Here is a 20,517-nt window from a genome sequence, read left to right as displayed (position 1 = left end):
TGCGCTTCCACCTCCCCAGATGACGTCACGGCCTCGCCCCACCCCCCGGCGCGGCGGAGGACCCGGATGTGAGAGCCCCCGCCCGCTCCGCCCCGCGCCAGCGCTGCTTGCGCCCCCTCCCTCCTTCGCTCGCTCCGTGCGCGGGTCAGCGGAGCCTCTGCCGCAGTGACGGGAGCGGGATCGGGAGCAGGATCGGAAGCGGACTGGGAGTGGCAACGGCGGCGGCGACGCCGGACAGCGCACAGCGAGGCCGGGGTCGGCGGATTCATCTGCGGGGGAGACGCCTGACGCCCACCCGCCGCCATGGTGAGGACCCTCCCTCCCTTCCCCTCCCTAACTCTTCCCACCTCCCCGCTCCCGCCCCGCCGGAATATTCCAGACCGGGCCGGGCCCCCCACCCCCGCGGCCCCACCACCGCTCCGCCTCGGCGCTGCCCTGCCCCTGACCCGGCTCCTCCTGCCCCCGGGCCGTCCACGTCCTCCCGCGAGCGAGCGCCTCTTTAGGCTTCCCTCCCGGCTCTCCCCGGCGGTATCCCCCCCCTCTCTCCTCTGCCGCCTACGGAGCCCCGCTGGCTCTCCGCCTCCTCCCTCCGCCGCCTTGGCAGCGCTCGTCGGGCTCGGCCTTTCCCTTCCCCGGCACCCTCTCACCTCACCCCCACCCGGCCCTCCCTGCCGTCCGGGGATTCGCGTGCCCCGGGCTGCGCCTCGTCTGTTCCCCAGAGGCACCATCGGCCCCCGGAGCCGTTTCGAAACGAAACTCCAGCAATTTCGGCAGAGCCGCCGTGCGGGGGTTGTTTCGCAGCTCCGCGGGGTTCTCCCCCCGCCCCCGGTGCAGCAGCAGTAGCGCTGTGCTGTTCGTGTGCGGACCGGAAAGCTGTAATGTACGTAGCCCAATGGGCTGGATAGTGTGCGCTGTAACTGGGCTGGGGCGGAAGGCTGACACTTCACGTACGATGGGTGTTCGAGGTTTGAGGCTGCGGGAGTGCGGTGTGTCCAGGTGTGCGTGTGTGTGCGAGAATCGCTCTGTTTTTTCAATCATGATGGGTTTAAATTTCCCTTTTTCTGCCGTAAAATTAACCCGGAGATACAGTATGGAGTCGTGTAGTATTTTACGTCGACACTAGGGGTGTCTCCTGCTTTTCACTGCTGCCAAGAAATCAACGCCCTTTTTTTTAATAAACATTTATTTTAGCCTAAATTATCCAGTACCCTGCCTGCAGGAAGACCTAGCAATATTTTGGTTTTACAGCTGGAGAAATAGAAGTAGTTTAAATTCCGTGTTAGACCTCACAGGGCATGGAAGTCAAAAATGGGTTTCCTTTTGTTTTTAAGCAAGGTATTGCAGCCTTTCCTTTAAAAAAATATAGTTGAAGCAGAAACTAATGTGCCATGCTCAGGCTGGTTTTGTATGTACACTTTAATAGATGTGCGTTTGGAGAAATGTTTTGAAATGTATAAAGCTTTGGTTTTGGTTGGGAGCACATCAAGACTGTGAGGGGAAAAAAAGCTCGTATTTTGAGAACAAGGTATTAATGAATTTGAGACTTAAAAAAGTTATTGTCACTCATGCCATAGTTACAATACTGCTAATTATTTTGGATGTATAGATCATCTTGAACAGTGATCATCTTCCACACAACAGGTGTGCTCATCCTGCCAGTAGTTGGGTCTTCTGTGAAAATTGTGTTCTAAAAACCTGCCAGGTGAGATAGACTAACATGCATAAAAGGAAATAAATGTTACTGAACTGTGATGCCCATGTGTCTGTCAGTGACCTTTAATGAACTTAACTTTCATGTATTATTTTTTCCTTCATTCATTTATAACTAAAGCTTTCCTATCATCTTTTGATGGTATAATCATGTTGATCATTACTTTATTGCTTCCTGAATAGTATTTATCTATGATGCATTGCAATGTGGAAATGCATATACTGAGGAAAAAAGGTGTGCTGGATGTTATCTCTACCAGTAAAGGTGCTTGTTTTCTCAAATAAGTGTAGCACCACTGTAGTTATATCATTACACTGGTTCTGGTAATACCTGATCTTAGGTGCCTTTTAGTCTGAAAACCAATCTAAAACTATACATTAACAAAAAAATCCTGCCAGCATTTAAGTTCCTATGCACTTTATTGTCATTAATCAGGGGATGTTTTCCTTAAAGGAGTTCAGTTTTAATGAAGGAGTACATCTTGTTTCGACCCTTATGGTATTAGAGCAATTCTTTTTTCCCAGTTTAGAACAACATTTCTTTCATGTTCTTACAGGATGAGAGAGCTGACAGTTATGGTGAAAAAAGAGGTGAATGTATTGTTGTGTTTATAGTAGGTAGCTTAAGATAAAACAAAAACATCTAGTGAGTCAAAGAATGTTCTTCTGGATGTTTAGGCATAGCCAGTTCTAAAATAATCTGTCAGAGCATACGATGATGAGTCCATTACATAATGCTAGAAGTAACGTTGATAAGCTATTTTTGTCAGAGTTGACTTAGCAAGTTTTTCCTATGAGTAGTGTTTTCTAGGAAAAGGTATACAGCACAGATAAAGGTATTAAATGATCTTAGTTTTAGATAGATAAATTCTGTCTTCTTGGGGTGATCTGTGTTCTGGTTCATATCCAGTTCTTGAACTTTATAGATGTAGTACAGAAGCCCCAGAATTCTACAGGAATCACCCGAAGCATGTTACATTGTGCATCCATCTTAACTTGTCTCTTATTCAATTGTTTTGACTCACTTCACTTAAATACTAGTGCCTCTGGTGCATTTTCTCCAGCCAGAACTGATCTAACACTGGTTCTAAATTACTGGAGTAAAGAACCTCCTAAACAGGTTTTTTGCAATAAAACAAAAAAATAGCCGCAGAAGACCATCTTAAATAATTGTTTACTATTTAGCAGGGAGGATATTAAATACTTTGATTATTAGCTGAACAAAAAGTTAGTTATTCCATTACCAAATCATGATCTCACTGTTATCATGACAATTATCTGGATAATCAGTTTGGTTTTTAACAGGTGGCAGAAACTGAGAGGCACTCACAGGGTCTGGGTTACAGCCTACTGATGGGCTTTCCCCACAAGTGGAATAACTGGTCTAGGATTTAAACTGTGAAGTTCATGTATAGGTCTTGAGAAGTATTTGGTAGTCTTATTTAAGCCAGTTAGTTTAGTGAAAGATTTCATTTTGGAAATAACTCTCACAGGTATGGTTTAGAGGCCAGTTTGAATATGCAAGTCTCCTTGACTCTGTGATCTAAAAAGGAAGATAGATTCTGTTGGTGGAGAAGAAAAAAAAACTTTAAAAAGTAGTATTTTTTCACCATTCCTGTGGTAGAAGTAGAATTCTGTTTTTATTTGGTTAAACGATTAACAATAGGGAGGAATGAAAATTGAGTAGTTGAAGAGGAAATTGTTTATGGTGGGCATATCTCAAGAGCTTCAGTATATTCATCACCTAAGCCATCTGGCTTAACAGTGAAAGGGAAACTTAAAGGGAGTGAGATTAATAACACTTAAACTGTGGGGTTTATTAATTTCTTAAAGTATATGGAACTGTCTTCTGTCAATCAATGCCAGAAAAAAGAGAGTAATTCTGGTATTTCTGAGGAAACAAGATGAGGCAGAAATACACCTTTTAATGCCAAACCATTTCTCTTTTTCTGCTTCTGCCTCCTCACAGAATGGGTCAGGTTGGAAGGGACCACAGTTCAACCTCCCTGCTCAAGCAGGGTCATCCTGGAGCACATTGCACAGGATTGTGTCCAGATGGTTCTGGAATATCTCCAGGGAGGGGGACTCCACACCCTCTTTCGGTGATCTGTTCCATGTGTGGTCACTGTGCAGTAAAGAGGTTCTTCCTCATGCTAAGGTGGAACATCAGTTTCTGTCCATTGCCTCTTGTCCTATTGCTTGACACCACCAAGCAGAGCCCGGTTCATCCTCTTGGAACCCTCTCTTCAGATACCAATACACATTGATTAGGTCTTGGCTCCCTCAGCCTTTCCTTGTAAGAGAGATGCTCCTCTCCCTAAATCTGGGTGCTGAATTGGTGCTTACCTGGCAGTGTTACAGAAGAAATAGCTTTTTTTTAATTGTAGGTATGCTTAATAGTGTTCTTCTACTGTAATTCATAATTTACACTTGCATAAGATTTTTCAACATCAGGTTGTTTTTTTTTCTTTAGTTTGAAGAATTGTTTTGATTTCCCTCCCCATTTTTACTGCCTGAGTTTAGCTGTGTTTCACTAAAGAAAATTTTATCCTCTCCTAAAATGTTTTAAATCTGAATGATAGTAGAGCATAAAATTCTGTAGGTTGGACTCAGTGATCTTGGAGGTCTTTTCCAACCTGATTGTGTGATTCTAGAGACTTTGGTTAACTATGTGAAGCGATGACCAAAAATTGTTTTAATAGAAAAACATTTTTTGTGGTTTGAGCTAATATATGACTTCTTGAAAGCATTTTGCTTTTGATTTCTGTGCCCCTTCTCTTCCCTGCTAAGCCTGTTCTCCCTTCTCTGTGTAGTATTTGTCAAGTTGTAATTGGGAGAAAAATTATACTGTACTGTTCTTTGTTCACTGGCAGCCAGTTCATTTAGTGACACATTTCCTAGTTTTCCATCCTTGTTTTCTTCTGGACTGTATGTTTTTTTGTTTTCCTAAGCTTATTTATTCTTCTGTGTTCCCTACAGAAGGACCATGGGGGTAAAGGGGGCTGGCTGTTTCTATGTTTCCTACATGCTATTTCTTTGCCAGAATCAGCAGAAACAGAAGGTGCTACTGTGTGATGTCCTTGTCATGATCCAACTCTTCAGCTGCTGGAGGAGTGAGCACTGTGAGGATGGGGGAGTAAAAATTGAAGTGGTGGGGAAGGAATGATGAGAGGCATGGATTGGCATAAAAAGAGGAGTGAAAAGTGCTTGTGCTTAAAGGTTACGCAGCTGGAACCTCTGAGCAGGATACCATTAGAAAATAAGCATCTTGTTTGACTTGCAGGTCTATGTTAATTAAAATACAGAAAAGTTGGAACTCCTGAAACACTTAGAATTTTAATTGCCGACATGATTATATAAATTACGTAAATATGTTCTTTTTTTCCCAAAGACCATAAGAATTTAACTTGCTATGCTCTTGTGAAGCTGGTAAATATTGCCCTTGTTCTGCAAATGAAAGAGGTTGAGGCCATGGCAGGGTAATAACTTATTCAAGGTCCTTGTTATTGTTTAGAAGTTAGCATTAGTATGTAATACTGGAAATGGATAGTGTGTTTGTAGCTTTGAAAAAAAATATGTCTAAATCAAATTAACTATTCCAAATTTAGGGGTCTTGTAACTTGGAGTTAAAATGCAGCCACTAGAAAATGTGCTATGCATTGTCCATTTGGCTTAGGGCAAGTGATAGTGTTCAGTGGTCACAGGCTGCCTTCTTCCAACATCTTTGTGTTTTAGTTGCTTAAAGTGACTGCTTTTAGAGATCAGACCTGGAGATGGGCTTTTAATATCCCTTAAGAGCTACTGTTTCTTAGTTGGCAGTGGCCTAAAGTAATCTTGACACCAGCAGTGTCAGAAAAATCAGCTACAGAGATTACCTTTGTGTGCCGAATGGAAGTGGGAAAGTCTTGGATGTACACCAACGTCTTTTAATCTGTAACAGATAAATCTTTCGGTATACCAGTTCAAGTATCCTGAGAAAGTTCAGGACTAGAAGCAATATATTCTACTTGGTCTATGATGTAGCTAGATTATTTTGGTTACTGCATGAAATACTGTTTTTAGTAATAATGAGATTAGTTTAACCAGGGCTAAGCTTAAACTATGGCTTGTCTTTCTATTCAGGTTTTATATATATAATTTGAGTCGCAAAAGTCTGTGGAGAATTGTTTGTGGTTTTTTTTTTTTTAAGTTTCAGGTGTGTCTAAGAATAAAACCCCCATCTTTCCACTAAAGTAATTTTCAGAGTGTCAGTTCTTCTTAATTTTGACATTTTGTGTAGCTTGAAAATTTTAATTTGGTAGTTACACTTTATTAGGCTTTTTCCATAAGGACCATGTTTTATATACTACTAAGCACTTTAACTGCTTGGGCAAAACTGTGTTGGTGGTACAAAACAGGCTGGAGACTATATCTGACTCGCTTGTAATTTGACAGTCATTTGGCCCTGCTATTGATACTCCCTTCCACAATTAAGGAAGAAATCCTAGTGATATAATCCTTAACTGCATTAAAGAAGTTTTGGAAACCCATTAAATGCTTTGGATTAAAGGACAGCATTTCTCACGAACTGCCAATAAAAACCTTGGCTTCCGAGCCATTAACAGGTTGTGTCAGTTAGTGAATATTTGCAAAGTCTGTGGTAATGAATGTTTTTAAGCAAACTTAAGGCAAAGAACTGAAGCTTGAGTCAGCTTGAAGTTCACAACAGTTTATAACGTTGCCTAAGTTTGGTAAGGTAGGAATTAAAAAAATGTAGGAAGACATTTATGGAAGAAATTCAGTCAGAATTTGGGAGGGGTAGGAGAGGAAGGAATGGGACAACAGATAGGAAGCCCAGAAATAAAGCCCAGGGTTGATACGTTTCTGGGAAGAACCAAGCTACTGGAAAAGTGGATTCAGCTGTGATTCTCAGAAGAATACAATCCTAGGGTCATCTTTAAATGCTGTGGAACTTTTTCTTCCTCTGATATATTTGTGACAAATATGGAGGTTTTTTACCCCTTGTTTTCCTCAGCTGGAAATTACAGGACTCTTTTTCTACCTCTTCTCTGTTGTTACCCTGTGAGTATCTCCTCTATGTACATTTATCAGATGTTTCGGGGTTTTTTTGTGAAGACAAAACCAACTGTTGTTTCACTGCTGACTGTGTAGGTTCTGAATAGCATCACTGAAGTTGAAAGAAGTAACTTGAATTCCCTCTGCTGAATGACACTATGGCTAGCAGAGAGGACTTTAAAAGGAGTGGTTTGGTTTGGTTTTGGATTTCTTTTTCAATAAACTCCGTGGCTGTACTTCAGGCCTGAGTTTGTGAAGGAGAACTCATGTACTTTGTAGGCATGATGACTGAACAGCTTTTCAGTCTTGTGTATGTAAGATGTTCCCTTGGGGAAGTTTAATTTAGTATTGAGCCACTGCTAACAGGCTTAGCACCGTGGTATCTGAGCAGTCATGGGTCAGTTCTGTTGATAATGCTAAAGTGGCACTTCACAGATTTTTTTAAAGTTTGATTGCATGTAGATCTGCTAACAAGTCTAGAAAAAAACCTATGATAAATAGGAGAACTTCTAAGCAGCAATAATAAAAACGTCAGATGAATAAATAGACTTGATTTTTATATTTGACTTAAGTAGACTGTCTTGGCACTCTAATAACTTTTCTTCTCAGCGATATCAAGTAAAATGCCTGTTTGCTACTTATTCTTAAATTTTCCAGTGATTCTTATAAAAGCAGTGTTAGTTTTCCTGAAATATTTTGTTCAAAACACTTTATTTTATTAAAGACTAAAGCATTTGCAGTAGGTGCCACTGGTGTTAGTGATTTTTTTTGGTTTTCAGGCAGGCATTGAAAAATCATATAAATGTAATTCGTAAAATATGAAAGGTTAGTAAGTTTGAATCTTGCATACTCTTGAATCTTATAGTGCAACTCTAGTGTTGGTGCAGCTGTGTTTTGCTAAAAGTCAATTCTGAAAAATTCTCTTGGGAGGCCTTGAAAAAATGGAATGGTTAGTTAAAAGGTGGCCAAATGCCCTTTTGTGGTGAGAAAACAAAAAGTCATGTGAGTAAAAGGGACTAAAATGGAGCAGTATGAGAAGACGGTGGGTTTAGATTTAGGCATTTTTATGTAATGATGTAGTAATAGTGTACTGCTCTATAGCAGGGGTAGAAAAACTAAAGATTCCAGAAAAATTTGTTTTAGAGAAAGGATGGGTTTTACTAGTAGTTTTATCTTGGCTGCTTTCTCAGAGGTATTGTGTAGCATCTGTGCAGTGCCATAAATGTTGTGTCAAGTCAGTCCTTGTAATCCAGTGTTACACAAAGAGCTGTTAAAACACTTTGTTTAAAATCACAAGTGTTCTGTGATTTGCAGTTCATATTACAGACTGGTGTGCAAATGTATATGCATTATATACTGCCTTTAATGCTTGCAAACTGTACATTTTTGAAAGTATGGCATATGAAGAGGTTAGATGGTGAATAGCAGAAAGATGGTGGCATGTGGTTCTGTGGGCAGGTTGTGATTACATGCACATGACACAATTGTGTCAGTCTTTGTACAGTTCCTTGGACGGGATTCTTGATTGTGAGCAACTGGTAATTATTACTGGAAGTCCCTGGCGCTCTGCCGGGGTGCATCTACTGGACTGTAGACGCTATAAATAGCAGTAATTTTTGTAATGCTGCGTTGTGTGTACTCGTATGCTTGCTTTTATCTACACTTACAATTTTATGTACATTTACTACTTAAAAAAAATTTACAGTTCTTCAGGACAGCTATTTCTGGATGTATTGTCAATTACAGCAATTAATAAGCTTTGATTTCTGTCAAGATTAAGCAATCTTAGAAAGTGTAGGGGATCTTCTATTTAGAGATGTTAGAACTATTTTGGTAATGAGATTTTGAATAATTCTTTAAACATTTGACATGAATGTTATAAGCTACTGAAATTGGTTTGTACTTTGAGTACCCTTTTATTAGCTTGTAGCAAAAGTGACAAATGTCTTTATTTGATACTCAATGTTTGCATTCCTGTATGTAAGAAACAAGCCAATTCCTGCCCTGAAGAACTTAACCTAAAATATTCTTTTAAATAGCATTTTCTTTTAAATAGCATCTGAGTATTACCTAATATAACCACTCCTGAATGGACATCACCTCAGTATTATGATTAAAAAAAGTCAGTACATTCTCCATGTCACATGTCATATAAAGAAAACTGTTTGAAGGGCTTGAAATGTTCCATAGCAGTGAAAACCTTAATTGAAAACATTTGGGTTGGGGGTTTTTTTATGTTTTATTATGTTTCATTTTGCTTTCCTTTCACTGGGAAATCTGTGATAGTTGGAAGACTTTGGAAATTTGTAATGCATCTTCAGAAAACCGATGTCTAATCTGTGGAAAATTCTCGAGTGCTAGAAATTAAGTGTTCACTTAGAATGGAAGCTGGTAATGCCAAGAAGACCCGTTTAATGTTTCGTAAAATTCTTCATTCTTCTGTATTGGATCATAGTGTTTGTAGGGCCTGTTTTCAAACCATATGATTCATTTTTATTCTTTGTGAATACTTGAATTGCATAAACTAAACCAGGACTCGTTAAAATGTCTCCATTTATTAGCTGACACCTGCAAGTTCTGATTAAGTTATTTTCCTTTAGTAAAAAAGAAAAAGACAAGAACTAAGAATAGTGTTAACTGGTTGAGAATACCAGAATATGAACAATCTCTGTATTTCAGATTCTGTATCTATGCAACAATTCCTCTTCCGCATTGCCTGCTTCTTCCTTTGATTTGCACATCTTGCCCAGTTCTGCATCTTTGCCTCCTTGATTGTTTTTTGTTCATGTCAGTTTGTGAAATCAAATCCCATTTTTGAACTGTCTTTTCTGTTTTGAGGTATGTGTCATTTTCACAACTCTTCACGATGTTCTTCAGCCTCTTTTGTGATGGATCCTGAATGACATTTTGCCTACTTTGTGATCTTTTTTTAAATTGTACCGTTTCCCCTTTCTTGTTGGGCAGCCATAAGACGTTTATCTCCTTTCAAACTCGGATTTCCCTTTTTTATTTCCTAAGTGGTATCAAGCTATTTATGTTTCTTTCATGGGAAGAAGGGCTGGTGACAGCACCTGTTCATGCACCCTGTTTCTATGCAGGGCTGTATGCTGAGCTGTGTGACTTTCCTGACTGTTCTAAGCCCTTGTGGTAGAACCTGTGTGAGTTTACTGATACTTTCTGAATTGGTACTTACACTTCCCTGCTCAAGGACTTTCATTAAAACTGGTAGTAAACTGTTGTATGCAATAGAGCTGCATCGCCTTTTTTTTTGCTCCAGGCCTTTTCAGATTAATTTATAATAACCTGTGCAGCTGTTCCTAAAGCCTTAGCCTTTGCAGTTAACACATGACTGAGTACACTGTTGAAATCTAAAAACTTAGGACAGTCAATTGGTAGAGAAAGATGTTCAGGTCATGTTGTTCTTGACTGTTTCTAACCTACTTCTGTGAATAGGGAATTATATTGAACTGCAGTAGAGTCTTTTACACTAAGTAGCCTAATACTGTTATATGATACAGTATAATCTGTTAATATATCTTTGCTATTTTCTTTGCCCTCTACAAATACCATTTGCAGTGAATTTGCCGTGTAAACCCCCCTAAAAAAAGAAGCCACCTAAATTTATTTTCTAACTGATAATGATCTTCCATTCTTTGCTTGCTTAAGTTTGTTAACAGTTTGTGGCAGGGGACGTTTTCTAGCTACATGAGGAAGAAATACATTAATTGTCTGTAACATTAATGAATGTAGATAATTAGTTATATAATGATATATTAACAAATATATTAATTTATACATTCATTGCTTGCTGTCACAGGATAGCATGCTACATTTCATTTCTAGCTAAATTCTTGTCTTTCATATTTGTCTCAGCCTAATCAGGCACAAGGATCTGTAGCCATTTCTTGCAGAAATTAGGAAGGAGATTTGTTTTCTTTGCTTGGGGTTCTGTGACATCTGTAGCTCCTTTTCTGCTTTTTGGAAGAACCCTCTGCAAAGAGAAGTATTCTTATTCCTTTCTAATGCTCATGGCAGTACTGAAGTGTACTAGTAGGAAACTGATTTAATGGTTATTGTTTTTTTTCCCTGCCTGTAGAGTCTGGGCTTTTGGAATTAAATGTCGTCTTGGTACAAGCCAATTCAGAAGTTCAGAAACTTTGGAAGACTGAGCCGTCCTTATATTTACTCATTTCTAGTATTTGGAGTATCATAATTCATATTTTTAAGAAGTAATTTTTGATTCTACAGATAGCCTTTGGGTTTTTGAAGATTACTCAAAAAGAAGTTTAAATTTGCGAGCATGGTAACAAGTACTATAGCTTAAGTGACTGTGATTTCCACAATCTACTAAACGTGGGTGAAAATTCAGAGAAAAGAAAGCCTGTATTTCACAGTCCTTGTCAATCCAGTGGAGAGAGTGCTTGACTTGGAAGTATTACAGAGAATATAATTATTTGATTAATACTGTTAATTTTGGATGGATATTGAAATAGGAGTTAACTTGGCAGAGTTTTTACAGGGATAATTCTATAGAGCTGTTTGCTGAAGCTCCCAATTTTTTTTTTTGTTTTGTTTTATAGTAGCTCGAAGTGGTGAAAATTAAATTGGCCTAATTAAAAGCAGCCTCATGAGAATATAGATAGCAAATTACATTTCACTATGGCTTTAGGTCAAATTAATATCTTCTTGTAAAGTAATTGTTCTGTTCCTATTTATATGTAGGTCAGCCAGTGATGAAGTCGTTACTGCTTTGTTTTGGAGTGGAAGGTTGGAGCATTGTCTGTTTTCTGAGAAAATTTTGTTTTATCTTCAAATTGTTGTGGAGAAAGAGAGAAGCTGAAAGAGCTTTAATTACCTACTAAGTATTTGACATGCAAAAAATGAGTGTTTTGACTCTTGGGTAGTTTTGTCTTTCTTCATTTGACAGAGTATGATACGCTAAAGAACAGCTTGAGTATAATCTTCTTAATTTCTTGTGAAAACTGTGGAACTCTGTAGTTCTCCAGATTCCAGTGATGCTTGCACACTTTGGCCTGATGTTTTGAGTGAAGTTTTGTTCCTTTGTTCTCCGTGTTCCTTTACTTTTCCAAATCTGAAGTTGGTTTTTTTTCACATGAACGTGACACAATTTAACTGTTTGCAGTTGCTTGGATTTTCTGTGTTCATATTCACCAACAAAGGGGAAGAAAAATCCTTCCTATTAATGAAGTGATTAAATTGGAGCTCTTAAGTGTCTGATATCGAGTTTTTATCAATCAGTGTCCCAAAAAACAAGATCAGTGTGATATGCTTTGGCTTTTTCTTTCTCTTTAATATCTTGTTAAATGTAAGGTAATGTAATTTCTTTGTTAAGATGTTGACTCTTGACTCTGAAAATCCCAGGGCACCTCAGTCACTTGATAAAGTCTTCAGTTGCATTTTATGCTTTCTCCCATACTCTTTAGATAAGCTTTTGCACTATATACTTCCAAAGCTGCCTTCTTTGAAATGCTCTCTGAAGCTCTTCAATTCTACTTTTGTTATGCATAAAGATCTGTGGTTTGTTTCAGGTTTGTGGGGGTTTTTTTTGTAACTTGTCATTGATGTGTCTATTCTCTTGCAGTTGTTTATATTTTCTACCTTGTTTCGTACTTGGATTACAAATTTTCTGGACATGGTCTTGGTTTAATTTTTACTAGTGTGAGGTTAGTCCATATAACAGTACAGTCATGGAGTGGATTGATTGAGAAACTTTACTACAATTATCTTTAAAGCTGAAAAGGACAGCTGTCATGGTCTCCTCTGTAGCTAAGGGAATAGAATAAACTTCAGTTTGTAAACCTAGAAAGAGGTTTTGTAGGTGAAACCGGTATATTAACCTAAGCGGAACAAATAAATCAGTATCTTGTAAATTTTTTGTGACTCTTCCAGAAGCAGTGGAGGAGCAACCCGTTACTCGCAAAGACTTCCCAGTGTGAACTCTTAATTGCATCAGAACTTTGTTTTAGTGGTGGCAGAATTTTATTATTCTCCTACTAAAGGTTGTGTTGCGTCAGAATCTTTCTGGGAAACCCCTTTCCTTGGCTTTTCGAGAGTTCATTATTCATTTATGCACTTAAAATTACAGGGTTCTGAGAATTTTTGAGAGTGATGCAAGCTTTAGAAATGTGAGCTTTGAAGTGATTGGATAAGCAGATTGGGTTGTTGTCTCTAAAGAGTAGCAGCTGGGAACTGCCAAAAATGAAACTGTGAATTGTACCTTAGCTCATGAAGTGAACACTCTAGTTCCTGTCACTGCCTTTCTCTCAAGTTTTATTTACAGATTACAATGTTTTTGCAAGTTTTTACAATGAGATCTTTTATTGTTTTCTATGGTTTCTCATACATACGAGGTTTTGCTTTTCTCCTTCGATTAACAAGATTAATTTGTTAGTTTTCTAAATGTGGCACAATCTATTCTCTGCCTTACCTTGTTTTAAAAACTCACTGTGTTTGTTTCTAGCACTGTTTATTATCTGTGTGACATACTGCAAGGTCTGTTAGGGAGATTATAAAATGGAAGAGAAAATTTGAATAGTCTCGCATGTTACAGATGGAACAGTTGGGTAAAGCTTAAAGTAACCTAGTTATCCTTAAGGTTTTTATTATGTCTACAAACTTGTGTGAGATGATTTGGGGGAATACATACATACCTAGTAAATCATATTATCAGTGTATGCTCTGACCTCATGGCTTCTTTTGTCCTCCAAATTCAGGAAAGGGACTTTGCAGTAAAACTGCTTTTATCTTTGCTCATTCTTTCTTCTTGAGCAGTTTAACAAACTGCTCTTTGTTGTTTGTGCTGGGTTTGTATGTCTCATTCTGTCTTGGGTGACTTTTTTTTCTGGGAGACACTGCAGGTGAGTACTTAGTGTTTATGTCTGCATGTACAGATCTGTGATTAAACCAAGTGCTTTATCATACCTTCGGGATCATGCAAGTCTAGATTTTTGCCGGGAGCTCAGCAATTGTAATTGAGTTTAGATAGGAAATGCTGTGGGATGAATGTATATGAATATATATCATATAATCCCTGCTGTAAATGGATAGACTTTAAGATTGCTTTTCAGTCCTGAACACTTGACATTCAAAACATTGAAATTTAAAATGGGTGTTTTTATCCTATTTGAATAAATGCACTTTTTGTTTTTACTGTTTCCCTTAATAGAGTCAAATGGTGTATTAAATGCCGAATCCTCTTATAAATTACACTCTTGATTCCTTCAGTTTCCTGTCTGGTAGAGGCTTTGGCAACAGTAGCCATCTCTAATTTTGGATTTGCTTTGTGCTTCATTGGTTTAGGGCTTCCCTCTGATATCCTAGAATAGTTACTTGACTGTTGATGGCCTTAAGCCATTAATATCTTACATTGGAGGAGACCCATGGACAGTGAAGGGTTTAAATAAAGCATAGCAGAAGTGACTGGCCAACTGCCAGCTAGGGGACAAGTGGCTTCCCTTAAAATGACTGATGAAGGTTGGGCAGAGACATGACTGGATTAGATGGTGACTGAGGAGTAAACTGCAGGCTTTTCCTAAGACTTGGACAGTCTTTCTTGCCTCCTATATCCAGAAAAGTGGTGTGGTAGAACCTGACATACATGCAACAGGGAAGAATCTTCTAAGGAATCATCACTTACTTTGTTAGGAGCAAATAATAAATGTATTCAAAAAAGTTTGTTTGTTTTTTTTTTAATAAGACTTTCCTTTTTTTTTTTTTAATGTGACAAAGGGAATTCTAACACTCGGCATACTTGAAAAGAAGCAATGCCAGAATGCTGTAACAGCTTTAACCTGACTTGATCTCTACTGTAATCCCAAATCCACCAATCTCCTTTGCGTTGGTTCATTATCTCTAATGTCTGCAATTTAAATATATTGAAGAATTAGGTATTAATCTTTTTTTGAGTTCCTTCAGTACTGAAGGTCGCAGAGTGTTTTCTTGAGAAGCAGGACTAAAAGTTTAGACTGCCTTGGGGGTAACACATTTAAAACTTGAAATCTTCTTTGAAAGGTGAGTTAAAACCAGCAGTGTTTGGTTTTGTGGTTTTGTTTTTGTTTTGTTGTGTTGTGTTTTTTTTTTTTCCGCTGAAGTGCCCTCTTTTATCTATAAAATACTTACAGCCTTCTTTGATGTTTGCTGTTGATTAGTATTCAGGTGAGGTGTTGAGTTAGAATATTAACAACTGTAAGACCTGCCTGTTGTACCTTTATGTGTTTCACCTTTAAGATCATACACATAAACTGAGCACTGATACAAGTTCAGTTGTTTATCAGATTTCTGGTAAACTTTACAAGAAATGTAACTGAAAGTGTGCACAAAAAGTTACTATAAAGTTTCGAGGGATGATGATTACACTCATTGGCAGATGCAGGGGAGAACATAGTTTATGCTGTAGTGTCTAAACGGAGGTTGTATCCAAACATGAAAGTGGAATGTAAGAGTATGTTGGCTGGCTTGTGTCACTGGTTTTAAACTCCTGGGTGGAATTGTAATGGAGATGCTAAGGAGTTGTGGATGTATTATGCTAGATAGTTGTAGCCTCTTGGAAGTTGTGCCTGCCAGAAAATGGAAAATGCCTCTACCTATTTAAAGGAAACCTTAAATTGGTTGGGCAGCAATGTGTTAACTACATATAATTGTAAGATTTCTTTTTAATCCCAGATGAAACTTCTATGTTTTCTGAGCTCTTCTAGATTTCTTTTTTTCAAAGATAAAAGATTATTAGACTTCTAAAGCATTTGACACTTCATTTATTACATTTTCTGGGCCATTAAAAATTTGCTTCTTGGTTTTTCAACTTCTGTAGAACCAACTTTGGAATAATACTTGTGTTTATCTCTGTATACCTAGGGAACTCTTAACAGCTCAAAGGAAGGTACAAAATAATCACAGAATTATTAAGGTTGGAAAAGAACTCCAAGACCATCAAGTCCAACCTTTGAGTGAATACTGTCATGCCCAGTAAACCAGAACAGTGGCATGTCCACTTGATTTTTTGAACACTTCCTGGGTTGGTGACTTCATCACACCCCTGGGCAGCCTGTTCCAATATTCAACCACTCTTTCAGTGAAGAATTTTTCCTACATGAACCTCCCTGGTGCAACTTGAGGCAGTTTCCCCTTGGCCTTTTCCTAGTTGCCTGGGAGCAGAGCCTGAACCCCACCTGGCTACAGCCTCCTTTCAGGGAACTGTAGAGAGATAAAGTCAATCCTGAACTTCCCCAGCTCTCTCAGCTGGTCCTCATGGGACTTATGTTCCAAACCATTCTCTGGACTTGCTTCAGCAGCTCAATGTCCTTTTTGAAGTGAGGAGCCCAGAACTGGATATAGGTTTTGAAGTGTCACCAGTGCTGAGCACAGGGGAAGAATGACTTTCCTGGTCCTGCTGACCACACTAGTCCTGATACAGGTCAGGATGTCATTGGCCTTCTTGGCCACTTGGGCACATATTGGCTTGTGTTCAGCTGCTGTCAGTCAACACCACTTTGTCCTTTTCCGCTGGGCCACTTTGCAGCTATTCTTCCCCCAGCCTGTGATGCTGCCTGGGGTTGTGACCCAAGGGCAGGACCTGGCACTTCACCTTGTTGAACCTCATACCGTTGGCCTCAGCCCATCATCCAGCCTGTCCAGATCCCTCTGCAGAGCCTTCCTACCCTCCAGCAGAAGAAAACTCCCATAGTGTCATCTGCAAACTGACTTAGAGTACCTTTGATCCTCTTGTCCAGATCTTCGACAAAAATAGTAAACATGACCTGCCCCAAAACTGATCCCTGGGGAGCTGGTGACAGGCCTCCAGCTGAATGCAACTCAATTCACCACCACTCTTGGCTTGGCCATCCAGGCAGTTTTTTTACCCAGTGAGCCCATGGCCTATCTGAGCCATGCGCAAACAGTTCCTCCAAGAGAATGCTGTGAGACACAAGTGTCAAAGGATTTCCTAAAGTGCAGGTAAATCACATCCACAGTCTTTCCTTCATCCACTAAGTGGAACACCTTGTCATAGAAGGAGATGAAGTTGGTCAAGCAGAGCCTGCCTTGCTGAATCCAGGCTGACTGGGATTGATAGAGACACTTACTGCCCTCGTCCTGCATGCCCTGTGTGATTGCACCAAGATAATCTAAATACTAACATTTAAGGTCAGTTCATAAGTTTCATAGTTTGCTTTTGTAGCTCAGGGGTCCAGGAGAAAATAACTATAATATATTGCTGCAATATTTGTCTTGTTGCTGGTTGACTAAAGAATTGAAGAAACAAGGAGTGGATACTCTTCCATAAAAGTACCGTTCATTCTTTTGTATATAGACCATTGAAAGATTTATTTGGTAAAGAAATACCAAAACGGATTTCTTTCGTGACTTGTGCTATTCTGTGAATTCAATATATGTTGCTAGTTCTAGCTGTTAAGAGTTGTGCTCATAATAAAGAGTTACTGATTATAATGGCAAGTTTTACTCAAAGAAGTGCAGAGAAGTACAACTCTTACATACCAGTGGAATGCCCAGATCCTTTACTTTCACATTTGTGGTCTGTGCTACTTGCCTGGTACCATTATTGCTGCTTCTGTTTCCTTTCCTTATTTATTTACTTTACTTTAATCCTTGACTTTTCTGTATAACCTGTAAGAATTTGTTGCTCGTTTGTATCCTGTTTAATTCCTTCTGTTGCACATGTGGATGACTGAATGCTCACACCAAAGGGTAGCAAGATGCCCAGGTTTGACAGTCACAATGCCAGAAAATATATTGAACTTTTGGATAGCCAAGGTAATGGCTATGAAATGTCATGGGCTTTGATTACAACAATTACAATAAGCAGAGCTGAGGTTGTGAAAATTGTAGTGTAGTCATGAAGGCTCAATTGTCATTTGAGCTGGATTCAGCTTGGAAGTCTTGGATCTTAAACTGCTGTCATACTGTCCTAGCTTCAGGATAGACTGGATTTGTTGGTGACCTGAAGACATAATGCAAGATTGGCAAGTGTAGTCTAGCTTATTGCTAGGAGATATGTAATTTTTGAACTTACTGAATGTGAGGTGGGTGTCACCTCCCATGAATTTTTATGTATTTCTTTAATTCCTTCTTTAGGACATGATCTTAGAAAACAGGCTGAGAATTTGGGGCGAAACTGTCACTGCTCTTCAGTTGCTTGAACTTCCACAAGCCTTCTTATTCAATGTCTTCTAATTTCTTGGCTTCACTTAATTTTTGCTTTGCAAAATCTAACTCAACATTGGTACGAATGTAAGAACCTCAGAGGTAGATTTATTTTCTTTGAGTAGAAGTCTTGTGTTGGAAAACTGCTAATTCAAGGAGGAAGTATTTGGGGGAGTTGCACTCTCTCTGCCTGGAATACTTTTATGCAAAGCAGCTACTTAGTAGTTGCTTTGTATAAAACAATACAGAAGTCACCAAGTTGTTTTAAATGTTGCTTTCTAAATTTTGGCAGTTAGTCCGCACTATTACCAGTTCTTAACTTAAGTGTTGTTTTCAGGTAACTATGTTTGGATATCCAAATTTTAGGGAGATTTGTTTACTGTCTGGAGTAAAAAGCCTAAGAGGTGACTTAATTACTCCAAGTCAAAACACAAATGCCAAATTCCCTAGTGATCTTATCTATAGCATTTCCTTCGAAAGTTTCCTTTTGCAGTGTATAAATTAGATATTCCTGTTAAATAGAAGATAATCATTGACATGTTTTTTTTGATTCATAGACTCCTCTTGGGCTGACACAACTCTTTTGTGTTGAGTAGTTTGTTCAAGGGTTTTTGGGTTTTTCTTCTTCTTCTAATTGAATTTAACAGAAAAGGCCAAGTATAAGTATATTCATACTCTTTCTGAACGGGGTAGATAAAAGTATTTTTCTTACTGCTTTTTTGCATTGAAATCTTGTTCCTGCTTTTCTTCTTTTAAGCTCTATTTTTTGTGGTGTCTGCAGAAACTTTGGGTATGTCTCATCTGTGCTCTGGTAAACTTCTTTCAGTCTTTAATTCTCTGGTAAGTTCCATATAAAATGTATAAATTACAGTAGATAAGATCTTGCATATTTTTGTGACCAACATTTAATTCAGAAATTCAAATAATAAAGTGGCTTAAAGCTTCCTGGGCCTTGTGTGAAATTCATTTTAAACCACTGTAGATGTGTCTATGTGGTGTGTTCTATTCATACAGAAGTTTGTAGAGCCTTGAAAACATATACCATCGTTTTTAGTTTGCCTACTTGCCTGCTGGTTTTTGATGAGGAATACAGTGCCAACCTCTGACAGCCAGAGCTCTAGTAATCTGTTAAACAATGATCATTAAAAAAAAAACCCAAACCAAAAAAATCCAAATCAAGCTCCTTTTCACCAAGCAGTTCTTCACTGTTAAAGCTTTATGAAAATGACAATACATGGAAAATGAGCTCGAAGGAGGAGGAAGAATTCTCTGCAACAGGTAATTGTCATCAATCATTTATTCTGGTGGTATGGAGAAGAATGAGAAAAGACAGAGAAGCATTTTGTGTGTTTGTGGAACAGGGAGAAGGGTCTTATGTGTGGGCTCTTCTTAAATGCAAGCTGCCAGCTGCTTCCATCTTTCTTCTTAATATTCCCATTCTTTTGAGTTGTAGTAGGGGATGATGGAAAACAGCTTTTTGTATAACTTAAGAATTGAAGTTGACTATCTTGATAATGCCTAGTTCTGGCCCTCAGCTTGCACGGCTTGGACTGTTTCACTTGCCCGCTGAAGTTTCTTGCTTGTGCTAACAGTGGTAGTTAGTAGTGCTGAAGGTATAGGAGCAGATGCAGGAGCACAACATACAGTGTGTTGCCAACACGCCAGGAGGGTGCCCTTGCACCAGAAACACAAATGCAGGAACATCTAGTGCAGAGAACAGCCAGTGCTGTGACAAGGCAGTTCGTATATTTAAGGCAGTTTACAAATAAGAACTTCTTACGCTGATTTTGTATGCTGCTGCAGAAAGTAGTAAATCTTGGACAACTACTCCTGTACATGTACTAAACAGATCAGGAGACCACTCTTGCCCTTGTTGAATTAATTGCCTGGCTGTGGAAACAAATCAAAATCTTTGAAAGAACCTAATGTTTTAAACTGTCCAGGAGGTAATTTTCATTTGTAGTGACTCTCACATCCCCTTTGGAGGATTAAATTCGAGATTAGTCCTAAAGTGAAATTGTGGCTTGCTGACATTTATACACATTTTCTGCTTTTATAAAAACAGAAAACTAATTGAAGGCTGATGCTGTAATTTAGCTCTCTGAACTACTTACAAAAAGTTGCACATCATGCAGAAAAGTAATGTATAATCAGACCTAGAAACAGTGTTCTAGTAATACATGGTGAAGAACTGCTTTGCAGTGTGATGTCTTACTGTGTACAAGCTGTTTTGTATAAACAACTGCAGCTAAGAATTGAGATTCTGTTACTGATTTTGCTAATCGCTAATTTCCTTTTTCATTTTCTATCCACAGATCTTCATGTCTTTCACTAAGAGGAAACTTGTCAAGATAATTGCCTTAACTATTGTACCTTGGAGCAGCATGTACAAAACTGATCTTAAGAAGAGAGAGCGATTAGTATTTGAAATAACTGCCAGGGGGAAAAAAAAATCAAGAAACGCTTTTTTTTAAAATAATCTATAGAAGATATAACGGCTAAAGTCCATTAAGAAGTTATTCTGACCTAGTAAAAAGGCACAGCTGCTGAAAGGGGAAAATACTTAGTAGAAATTGC

The 20,517-nt window shown here is 38.8% G+C and overlaps 1 protein-coding gene across 2 annotated transcripts in view; it reads left to right on the top strand.

The window, feature by feature from the left end:
- The first annotated feature begins 98 nt into the window (after nucleotides 1–98).
- PPP3R1 (protein phosphatase 3 regulatory subunit B, alpha) overlaps nucleotides 99–20,517 on the top strand; it is a 39,120-nt gene continuing 18,701 nt past the window's right edge. Inside the window, exon 1 of one of the 2 annotated variants that reach the window (XM_042036675.1) lies at nucleotides 99–306. In XM_042036675.1, the coding sequence (XP_041892609.1) occupies nucleotides 304–306 (3 nt within the window). In that variant the 5' untranslated portion in view covers nucleotides 99–303. The remainder of the gene's footprint in view (nucleotides 307–20,517) is intronic. The other variant, XM_042036673.1, reaches the window with a different exon arrangement.

This window comes from Corvus kubaryi, unplaced genomic scaffold (assembly GCF_017639235.1).
Source record: "Corvus kubaryi isolate FWS band 111438036 unplaced genomic scaffold, C.kubaryi_AGA036_p1.0 37386, whole genome shotgun sequence".
In the NCBI taxonomy this organism is placed as follows: Eukaryota; Metazoa; Chordata; class Aves; order Passeriformes; family Corvidae; genus Corvus; species Corvus kubaryi.
The sequence above is the reverse complement of the archived record's forward strand: the minus strand, read 5'-3'. Positions and strand labels throughout refer to the sequence as shown.